We start from the raw sequence: 11,635 nt of genomic DNA, 5'->3' as shown, positions 1-11,635 counted from the left end.
AAGAATTATTGTTCTTAGCCTGTATAAGGGCATTGGCCTAATCGAACATTAGGTATCCTACATGCTGTAGTATTAAGAATTAATTCCAAATGAACATTGTATGATATAACCTAGTCTATAGCTGAATTTAACCAATTGAAGAAATTAAATCAGACATATTCATGCTCTGTGTTTTTATTTTTCAATAAAGCATTTGCTTTTGAACAAACAAATACATACATATATCGACTGCTTTTGCAGCCTATCGTGAACCAAGTGAAAGGGTTTTATACAACGAAACGGGATGAAGAGAGGTAGTTAGATACACGTTATATGCAGAGTCGTCGGGTGTTTAATAATTACTATCGTTCATTAATAATAATACCCCTACGTTGCATGGCGCTATATGGTTCTGAGAGGAACTTGCATGAACACATGAATAGAAAACGAGTAGTCAAATGTCTAAATAATATGAACATGGAACATGATCGCTTTAGCTAAAAACACAACATGACAATTACATCGAAACAGACGCAAATAAATAAATAGACCTCTATTTAACATAACAATTTACAAAGTGTTACAGAGACAAGACACAGATGCTATGATATTAAATATATCCAGCAGTCTAAGAGATAAAAGCAGTTCTTCTGGGCCTCTTAGTTCCAAGGCCGGTATTCTGAGTTCAGAACCGTCATTCCGGTGAACGGGAAGGTGTCTCGAGACGCTCTCGGTGTCCTGCAGTCCTTCCCAACGGGAAACGTCCCTGCATCATCCAAAGATCCGGTTATGGAGACAGAAGAGGGAATCGTGGCTTCCAATCGTGGTACTTCTGTCAGAACGAGCATATATATAGCCTATTAGCTATTGAGCAATAATTCACATATGGTAAATGTTTATTTAGGCTACCATTTACCATTTACCATTTACCAATTCACATATATGGCTATATTCTAGACTATAGAAGGTGTGAAGTCTATAAGTTTGCCTCCAGTCTTCTGCACATAAATGAAGACAATAATGCACCTCTATATTAATCACCCAAATATTCTTACTTGTGTGATTTTTCATGTGATGCTTGAGTTCCTCTAGTTCGTGGAAAGTGCTCTTGCAGACGTCGCAGGGGTGGGGCGTGTCCTTGGCGTGGGTCCTCCTGACGTGGCTGTCGTGGGCCGCGTGTGAGGCGAAGGCCCTCCCGCAGTGCTTACACTTGAACGGCCGCTCCCCGCTGTGCTGGCGGATGTGCGTGCGCAGGATACTGGACGCGGTGAAGGCCTGGGGGGTGGGGAGGGACAGAGACGCATGAGTGACACGAGAAATGAAATATTCTTATATTTTGTGTTATTTTTGCCCACAAAACAAAATTATTGGATTATGTGGGCTATCACAAAAAATAACAACTAACAAGATACGTATACGTAATTACGTAATTATGGCTGCAAGAATGCTGAGCCACTGATTGAGACCCAGTCCTATTCTTGGGTGGATTTTCATTCAATACACGTGGTTTTGTTAAAGCTCCATAGATCCTCTATAGATAGGATGTGGTAGTTCCTGCCTACCAAATGTTTCAAATGTGCCAAGTTAAACTTATCTTGACGGGGAATCAGAGGATTTGGTAAAACAAAACGCCCACTGAGTACATAAAACTAACAGGATAATAGAAAGCAAACAAACAAAAGAACACGTCTGCCCCTGTGGGGCCCGTAAAACTAAAAGTGCAATCTCGGAGAACAACAGAGCGGGTGTGCATCTGGCCATAATTAGCATGTAAGTGTGTCTGCGGAGAACAGACCCTAACGAGGGGGCGCGCTCCAAGTGCACCGCGGGGACGCGCGTAAAGGCGCACGGTCACATCAAAGCGCCCGGGGCACGAGGACGAGGTTATGTTATGTTATGTTATGTTATGTTATTTTTATTTATAATGCGCCCCCCAACCAACTGTTACATCAGCCCGGGGCGCAGCCCGGGTACAAAAAGAGACAAACAAAAACAAGGGACTGCAGAGACACAAAATGAAACTACATTTAAGACACAAGACAAGGACATCAATTATAGATCATCTGTAACAAAGAGGTGAGTTTGAAGCTGTGCTCTAAAAGAGTCCAGGGTGGTGGCGGACTTGATGTTCAGAGGAAGCTTGTTCCATAGCCCAGGTGCCATCACAGAGAATGCACGGTCTCCCTTTGTGACAAGTTTTGACCGTGGGACGATAATTACCTTATTACAGTAGACACACTTGATAATTACATTGATAATTACCTTATTACAGTAATAATTACCTTATTACAGTAGACACACTTGTAGGGCCGCTCTCCCGAATGCACGCGCATGTGTTTGTTCAGACTGGATGACTGAGAGAAGCTCTTTCCGCACACCGAACACTGCAGAAGCGAGAGGAAAGTGAAGGTGGAGAAAGGTGAATGTTACTTCTTTACTAAAAAGGCCTTTTGGGAGAGAGAGAGAGAGAGAGAGAGAGAGAAAGAGAGAGAGAGAAAGAAAGAAAGAAAGAAAGAAAGAAAGAGAGAGAGAGAGAGAGAGAAAGAAAGAAAGAAAGAAAGAAAGAAAGAAAGAAAGAAAGAAAGAAAGAAAGAAAGAAAGAATGAAAGAGAGAGAGAGAGAGAGAGAGAGAGAGAGAGAGAGAGAGAGAGAGAGAGAGAAAGAGAGAAAGAAAGAAAGAAAGAAAGAAAGAAAGAAAGAGAGAGAGAGAGAGAGAGAGAGAGAGAGAGAGAGAGAGAGAGAGAGCGTTAGCTAGGCCTACCTTGTGAGGCCTGTGTTTCTCGTGAACGTGTAGGATATGAATCCGTAATCGGTCTCTCTTCTCGAAGGACCTGTTGCAGAGGTGACAGGGGAACTTCCGGTCCCCCTGATCCACGCAGCGCGTGTACTTCAGGTGCTTGTCTCTGTAGTACTTATAAGCGAAGACCTTCCCGCATCGGTCACACTTAAAACCTTCCCCTGAATCTGAAAAAGAACGAGTATGAGTGGAAATATTTCAGAACAAAATAAATCGAATATATTAAATATGAGATATAGCCTAGCCTAAATGAACAAATCAAGATGAACAGTAATATATACTAACCTTCAGTTTGGAGCAGCGCGTTATTCTCATCTACGCAGTCCTTGAGGGTGAGGGGGATACCTAGGAACTGGACATAGCAGTCCCCGTACCAGACCAGCAGCTCCTGACCCGGACGCACTTCCTTGCACGCCTCGTAGAAGATCTGCCCCTGGCTCTGCACCGCGATGAGGTTCTGCTCCTCTGGGAAGCGAGCGCACTTCACCAGGGACATCCAGTTCCCCGAGGCCCCCCGGCCGTCCACGAAGTGACTCAGGCGCCCATTTTCAAACACCTGAATAAGCAAATATTTAGGTTGACATTAGATTAAAATTACCTCAGCACCAGTCTTATAAGCTAACCAAGGTCCAAAATGTTAACACGTCATCTTTACGCGTGACACACATTTGCGCACAGAATACATCTTTACGCACAAAACTCATCTTTACGCATATTGGGTAGAACGTGGTGTGAGAGCTGTTTTTACAAGACATGACGAAACGAGTCAAATAACTTGCCTCCCACATCAGCGTGTTGTCGTCGTATGTTTTGATCTCGCTGGTATTGACCAGTTTTCCCTGGAAGGGGCCAAAGCGAGTCCCTTTAGGAATGGGGCCTTTATCCGAGAACACTCCGTAATGGGATACATTTCCACACGAGCTCTGGAGGACGCTTAAACCTGTAAACAAAATCAACAGTCCACATTAAAACCCCCAAATAATACTATACTATTTGAATGTTGATTTCTAGAGAGATGCATTAGGCTACATATGTAGAAGACGACATACCCTCAGGAAGCTCCAGCGCCTCAGTATCCATAGAGAGGATTTCGCTGTTAGAAACTGTTGGATAAGATATTGAAGTGAGCATTTTCGTGAACCACCACTGCCCGTTACGAATTAAACACAAAACGAGTCTCTATTCACACGATAAATGATCATTTATACACCACGAATGTCTCCCCTATCTCCTATTTGAGATATTTTATATACTTTTTTTTTAATGAACGAAATCTGACCAGACCAATCAATGCGATTGGTTTGACATTTTTCTTATTCTCTGGCTTTTCTCATATCCTGTAAATTGGTTCCGCTGGCTGTCAGTGGAACCCGGTATTAAAAGTTTGATTTGATAAACTCACCGGAGTTTCCCGGTAGGGCTCCTGAGATCTCCTGGCTCCTGGAGCAACCGTACAGAACCGTAAACAGATCGTCCTCGCTGAAACTGTAAGTGCGCGTTTTCTCCGGTGATAAATCGGTGGCCCGGAGGCGGAATAAACTCTCTTTCGGCGGCGTGGCCGAGGGACCGGAGGACCTCTCGCTGGACGGGCTGCTGAAGTCCGACAGCGGTCCGGTCGCGTGTTCCGTCACCACGGCGGCCAGCTCCTCGTGTTTGGAGTAAAGAGTCTGTCCGGGAAGCATCCTGTTCAAATACGGGATGCTTGAAACGTTGAAGATTTGCTCGTGGAGCACCGTCGCTTGATGGCCAGCGTGGCCGAGGAACGGAGGGGTCCCGCCGGCAAAGTTGAACGGCATGACTGTCTGAGTGTCCGTGACCAGGCGGCCGAGCGACTTGAGCGGATGGAGGAGGTTGTGGGCCCCCGTGAAGAGGTCGAGGTAGTGAGTGGCGGTCAGCGGGGCAGGGTAGTATGCAGACCCCCGCCCAGGGCTGCTTTTGAGGAGGTTGGGATGGAAACTCTTGTCCTTCACCACGGGGATGCTGGACACGGAGACCGACATCACGTCGGACAAGAGATATACTTTTTTTGGTCTTCTCAAATTAGGATGAGTTGGTGTGTTTCAGCCTGAGAGAGAGAGAGAGAGAGAGACAATTCAATTCCAATCCTAGTTTAAGGACGTATTTTTTGTTTCATTTCGTATAGGCTACAGAGAACAGCATAAGGAAGGTAATCGAATAAAGCCCACAGCTCAATTTGTGCTAGGCCTACTGTAGATAGGAATACAAATATCTAAAGAGACAACGGAGCATTCCCAGCAGCCATTTCGACATGTCATTGCAGGGTAATTACGACCCTGTTCAGTTTAGAGTGAGTCTTGATACTGTGCGTACTGGCTCACTGGAATCTAATCAAACGAGCCCTAGCACATTTCATACTAGGAAACACAATGCGCTTTAGAGAGCAAAGGGGGGATGGACACAGATACCCCTAATCTTCCAGGGGGACGAAAAAAGGGAAAAAACGAGAGAAAATAGTTCCCCCATTTGAGGCAATAGGAGAACTGTCTAAACTCTTCCCTGACCTCTCAACCTCTCAACGAGACGATCAAGCAAGGTCCTGGAAAACAGGAACATTTTATTTCTCTCTTGCAGAACACTGAAACATGGAATAAATACTTCACGATAAGAAAAGTGACTATTGAATGGCCGTGACACACTAGAACGGGACCTTAACTACACATGTGTTTACCCTGCTATGACATGTCAAATGGCTTCTGGGAAAAGGGTAGGCTATATTATGCCTAGAAAGTATTAAAAATTAATTTGACAAATGGATTGGTTGTATGAGAGTTCTAAAATTTTAAGGGGAATTTCTTATATATATAATATAGGCTATGATATTAAAATATTTTAACGCATCAAACGAAACTCATCTGAACTAGGACTACGGTAAATTAACATCATATTTTTGATTTTCGATTCCCCAAAATGTTGTAACGTTTATTTATTTATTCTTTTTTTACTCATTCTTGCATAGTTGAAGAACATTCGTTCGTCAGGATCCTATTCATGGGTTTCAGATGTAGTCCTAGACCTGCCATATAGGGGACCAACACAGGTGTTTACATTTATCTGAGTGTCTCTACTGCATAGAATCCTATACAGTAGAACTCATTCATTCATTTGAAACACCTGTGCTGGTCCCCAACATGGCAGGTCTAGGACTACATTTGAAACCCATGAATAGCAAATATAGACCATTTTAATCTAGGCTATCACAAATATTTTCTAATTAGGGCACTGCATTAATCTATAGCCTACTGTAGGCCTATAAAAACAAATTAGCCTATAGATTGAAGGATGAATATAATGCGCTTATGAGGACTTTTCACACGCTTGTACGGAAATAATCAAAATTGGTCTTTTTGGCAATTTTTCCAGTTGAGAGAACACACACCTAATGTTCATCAATATCTTTAAATTGGTGTCCTCGCACACACGACTAGACGGGGATCCCATTTCCCCGTGACCAAACGGGTAGGTGGCCAAGAACGGAGACAAATCAGGGTCATGACACCCAAATTAAACAACAATGGGTCAGTGGCAAAGGTCAACATTAATGAAGCACCGCAGTTCTTTAAAAAAAAAAAAGAAGAAAAAAAGCCTACAGCCGAGTAGACAAGTGCCACGGTTAAAACAGCATGGACCACCACTGGTTATGTGCATTTATAGAAACGACATAACAGAAAGAGCCAATGAAGAGATGCAGTCTCGTTTGCGTTAACACCACAATCATTTCGTAGGCTAATCCCAAAAATATGAAATATCAGACTTACCCTTTGTTGCGTTCTACAGTCGTATATAAGCAGGCCTAAGTTGATGAAACCAAATCCATTCTGTTCAACAGCTTCCTGCAGAAGTTAACCAGATGACTGTGGAGGGTCAATAGAGTCAGGAGCACGGAGCACGAGCCGCCTGCTGCTGGTCTGCTGGTGTGCTGGTCTCTGGAGCACGAGCCCTCTGCTGCTGGTTGTGCTGGTCTCTGGAGCACGAACCCTCTGCTGCTGGTCTCTGGAGCACGAGCCCTCTGCTGCTGGTCTGCTGGTCTGCTGGTCTCTGGAGCACGAGCCCTCTGCTGCTGGTCTGCTGGTGTTTAACTGCGGGTCTACAGCACGCGCGCGGGCCGTTCTCAGTCTGAAGATGCTTCTCTGTCTCTCCGCTGCTGCTATTGGTCGCATACCAGCTCACCCCTCTGAGTCCAAACCCACTGAGAATTCACCTTTTCACAGTGGGATTGCCCACCCCCACCCTACACACACACACACACACACACACACGCACACACACACGCACACACACGCACACACACACACACACACACACACACCACACACACACACACGCACACGCACACTCACACACGCACACACACACACACACACACACACACACACACACACACACACACACACACACACACACACACACACAGAGCTCTGGGAAGCAGATTAGCCAAGCGTGCCAATTGAAAACTTGCAATGGATATAGACGTTTGTAGGCTACAATAATGCAACCAATTAAAGAAGTGTTTTTTTTTCCGTTTCAAAAATAAGAATAAACTGTGAAGGTTTGAATTGATTCCCAAAGGCTACATTTCTACATTTGACAGTTTTCCATACATTAGGCTACCATTAAAGTAGTCCACTTACTGTCCAAATCGCACCGATTCACACCAAATCACCAAGCACGACACTCAATTAAATGTTGCAATAACAGAATTCTTTATTTACAAGGGTATTATTCAACATCAAATTGCAAATAGCATCAGCGAAGCCATATTAGTTGACAACTTGCATAACTGTTTGAACTTCTCTCAGTATATCTAACTTTGCATAAAATGCTCACACTATAGGATTACAAACGTTGATGCGGGTGAACAGTGTGATTTCTCTTGTGAACAACACGGCTGGAAAAAATACATTTCGGAACGCGCAACACTGTAGTAAGCTTTCTCCAGAAAGGGTATAGAATATATTACATATTGCTTCAAAATCCCTATGCATCATCTTTTCCAAACAGCTCAACGAATAGTTCTGTGAGAAAAAATATACAAATAATAACAGCCTTCAACCGATCACAGACAGAACAGAGGAACGAAGCTAAGTCTCCAGCAACTAAATGAGTTGAGCAGTGATGCACCCATTCAATATTGTACACGACTCACTATACAAATATTATACAGACAACTTTATAATGTACAAGAACGAGAACAGACGAATCTAAGGCAATATGCTAGGTTTTTAGCATTTCAAGGTTCTTGCATTAGCTCTAAGAAATTGGCAGACGATACAAAAAAGGACATTTAAAATTTCCAAAATCAAAGGTTAAGAGGAAATATTTTCGTTGTAAATTAGTTCAAAGCCTGTGATATTTTTTTGTTGGGGCAAATAATTGGTTTGCTCCTAGTCCTGATATAAATCCTAAAAAACACATGGCTACCGAATGGCTTATTATTTCAAAATCTTGACAATCTTTGGAAATTTGCAAAGGGGGTGATAATGGTTCTCTTAAAATGCGTTCTTAACAAATGTCAATTCTCAAAGTCATACAGCATTTATCAAAATATTAATCAAAATTGTGAAGCTAAAAATAAAATAAAAAATAATTGACATCCATAACTTCGCTGAGAAACCCCAAAAGTCGGCCTAAATTTGGGCAATATCGTCCCTCAAAACAAAATCTGAGAGATCTCTATCAGTTTGCTTTAGCTCAATCCCGAAGTTAGACCGCAGGGGGTCCAGCTAACTGACATTTCAGTGCCTATCTCATTCCTAAACCCCTTTTACGAAAATAAAGGTGAGCATGAGTAGAAAGGTGACCTGCCCAACTAGCCTCTGGACAGGTCAAATAGCACGATAACTGGCATCATCAGCTTAAACCAGCCAACACTACCACCCCAGAACACTACCACCCCAGAACACTATCACCCCAGAACAATACCACCCCAGAACAATACCACCCCAGAACACGACCACCCCAGAACACGACCACCCCAGAACACTACCACCCCGGATTCTACCACCCCAGTCCAGCAGTGACCATACATTCAGATAGTCGCTGTAGGCCGTAAACTCTGCCATCCACACCAACCAATCAATACTGAGCTCTGTGGAGGCGTCTGCATGCTTCTGTTGGGCCTGGAATCACGCTGTCCAATAGTACTGTAGGTCCTTGATCATGAAATAATTAAATCAAAGGCTGGTAGAATTCAGAAACCCAATTTAAAATACATGGGATATTTGGCTTGCTCCAAGTATAATGCCTGGCTTACACAGCAATATCAACATTTTAGGATTAGAGGAAAGTGTACTTTTGAGGTCAGACTGTGCCTTACCTTTGATCTGACAAAGGTGGTCAAAAACCCGTTGGGGAGAGAGACTTTATGTCTAAAAAACATGATAGTTGAACTGCCTGAGGTCAAACAATATGGCTAAGAGTTAGTCAAGAGTAGGTCGTTCAGGTGGAGTCTGCTATCGAAGAGGCTGGAGGGGCTAAATGTGTCAGGCAGGTCCTACAAAGCCACACCCCCCATCGCTACCACCAAGCCACGCCCCCCATCCCTACCACGCCCCCCATCCCTACCACCAAGCCACGCCCCCATCCCTACCACCAAGCCACGCCCCCATCCCTACCACCAAGCCACGCCCCCATCCCTACCACCAAGCCACGCCCCCCATCCCTACCACCAAGCCACGCCCCCCATCCCTACCACCAAGCCACGCCCCCCATCGCTACCACCAAGCCACGCCACCCATCCCTACCACCAAGCCAAGCCACGCCACCCATCCCTACCACCAAGCCACACCCCCCATCCCCACCAAGCCACGCCCCCCATCCCTACCACCAAGCCACACCCCCATCCCTACCACCAAGCCAAGCCACCCATCCCTACCACCAAGCCACGCCCCCCATCCCCACCAAGCCACGCCCCCCATCCCTACCACCAAGCCACGCCCCCCATCGCTACCACCAAACCTGCGCCTGCGAATCGAAGAGGATTGAATAGATTGAGCCTTTCTCAATACAAACTGCATAAAAAAGTATCTGTGTTTAATACTGCGTCCAAACTGACAAACGTGTCTCCAGGAAACTGTACAAAAATTACAAAAACCAAAAAATGAAACCAAAAAAGATTCTCAAGTAATGGTTATTGCTTGTTTACATTACACCAGAGCAGTTTGCACCTAGCAGCTTAGCATCCCACTCCAAACAACACAGAAAGCACACTTCCGCTTTTTGTTGAGTTTTACTGTATGGCTGAGTTGAATTTGTCCCATCTTCTGTGGTGTCCTACACACTATAGGCGGAGAAGCAAGCGATAATCTGTACACTGTACACACCCCCCCCCTCCCTCCACCCTGCATGTACCGTACCAGGGCTCAAGACTCCACACCCACCTCCCACAAAACAAACACCAAAACATCCTCACATCTAGGAGATCAGTTCAGACCGCGCAGGGAGAACGAGAACCCAAAGGAATTAAATAAATAGGAGAGAAAAAGAAACACCATGTTATTGTTATGTACAATCTCCCAGCATTCCGTTTTTTTTGTATTTTCTTTTTTTAAACCATACAATATTTGAATATACAGTATATATTTCTGAAACTACTGGACCAAAAGTAAAATCAATTTTCCAAGGTAATAGATGTCTTTTCAGAAAGAATATAACCATTCAGGTTAAAATCACCACAAGTGCCTCTGTCACACTTCTAACCACTCCAGACTTTCTTGTTGCTACTGTAATAAAGAATAATCTAAAATAATTAAAAATAATCTATACAGAAAAATAAAACTTAATTTAATACACTATAAACCTCTTGACTAAATTAGTCTAATCATACAAACCATGATTTCACTCAAACCATTTCTTCTGCAGTGTTTTTCAAGATCAGTTTTCAAATCATCTTCATTCTACATCTTTATTCTCACGCGTAAAGAAAACAACAAAAAAACAACAACAGCAAAAAGGCATAAACGGCTGAAAAGGTTCGAGCTCATCCAGAATCCCAAAACAGAAGAATTAGGAGTCATTTTGCTGCCATTGAGGAACAGAGGGATTGGTGGAGAACCAGGGGGTTGGGGGGTGGGGGGGGGCAAGAAGAAAAAAGAAGAAACAGTGTACATATTTGAGATGAGATTGCAAATGGCCGCTGTCCGCTGAGAGGAGTACATTCATCAGACGAGGGACGCCGCCGCCTGCCTGGGCCCAGGGGAGGCCTACAGTAAGTCACACTATGGTGAATGCAGCTGGACAGACAGACAGACAGGCTCTCGGCGCGGGACGCTCCTACAGGAGGCTTTAGGCGTTTCAGAGTCCCACCGTCAGTCCCCAGTACCCCCCGCTACGCCCACCGCCCTGGGCCAGGGGGGCCCGGTGGAGGCCAGGCTGGGGGTGGGGGGTGGGCTGGGGCGCTGAGTCTGGCTGGGGGGCCGGGTCAGGGCAGACCCAGGCTGGGTGGGGGGTGGGCTGGGACAGGGCAGACCCAGGCTGGGTGGGGGGTGGGCTGGGTCAGGGGGTGGGCTGGGTGGGGGGTGGGCTGGGTCAGGGCAGACCCAGGCTGGGTGGTGGGTGGGCTGGGGAGCTGGGTCAGGGCAGACCCAGGCTGGGTGGGGGGTGGGCTGGGTCAGGGCAGACCCAGGCTGGGTGGGGGGTGGGCTGGGTCAGGGCAGACCCAGGCTGGGTGGGGGGTGGGCTGGGTCAGGGCAGACCCAGGCTGGGTGGTGGGTGGGCTGGGTCAGGGCAGACCCAGGCTGGGTGGGGGGTGGGCTGGGGAGCTGGGTCAGGGCAGACCCAGGCTGGGTGGGGGGTGGGCTGGGTCAGGGCAGACCCAGGCTGGGTGGGGGGTGGGCTGGGGAG

General features: G+C 45.7%; 2 protein-coding genes across 2 annotated transcripts in view; one reads left to right on the top strand and one right to left on the bottom strand.

Annotated features, from left to right (window-relative positions):
- Positions 1-611, top strand: part of LOC311313381 (nuclear receptor coactivator 2-like) — a gene marked incomplete at its 3' end in the record, with an annotated part of 34,456 nt that extends 33,845 nt beyond the window's left edge. The window contains exon 5 of the mRNA XM_084443505.1: positions 607-611. Within this exon, the coding sequence (XP_084299631.1) occupies positions 607-611 (5 nt within the window). The remainder of the gene's footprint in view (positions 1-606) is intronic.
- Positions 612-638: 27 nt separating this feature from the next.
- Positions 639-4,776, bottom strand: prdm14 (PR domain containing 14; the record flags this gene model as incomplete). The annotated part of the gene is made up of 8 exons (XM_084443504.1): positions 639-745; positions 1,035-1,254; positions 2,262-2,363; positions 2,741-2,943; positions 3,062-3,332; positions 3,556-3,716; positions 3,826-3,879; positions 4,179-4,776. The coding sequence occupies 8 exons, from the start codon at positions 4,774-4,776 to the stop codon at positions 639-641; spliced, it is 1,716 nt and encodes a 571-aa protein (XP_084299630.1).
- Positions 4,777-11,635: the final 6,859 nt, after the last annotated feature.

This window comes from Borostomias antarcticus (genome assembly GCF_949987555.1).
Source record: "Borostomias antarcticus genome assembly, chromosome: 9".
In the NCBI taxonomy this organism is placed as follows: Eukaryota; Metazoa; Chordata; class Actinopteri; order Stomiiformes; family Stomiidae; genus Borostomias; species Borostomias antarcticus.
Note: the sequence above shows the minus strand (reverse complement) of the source record. Positions and strands in the feature narration are given on the sequence as shown.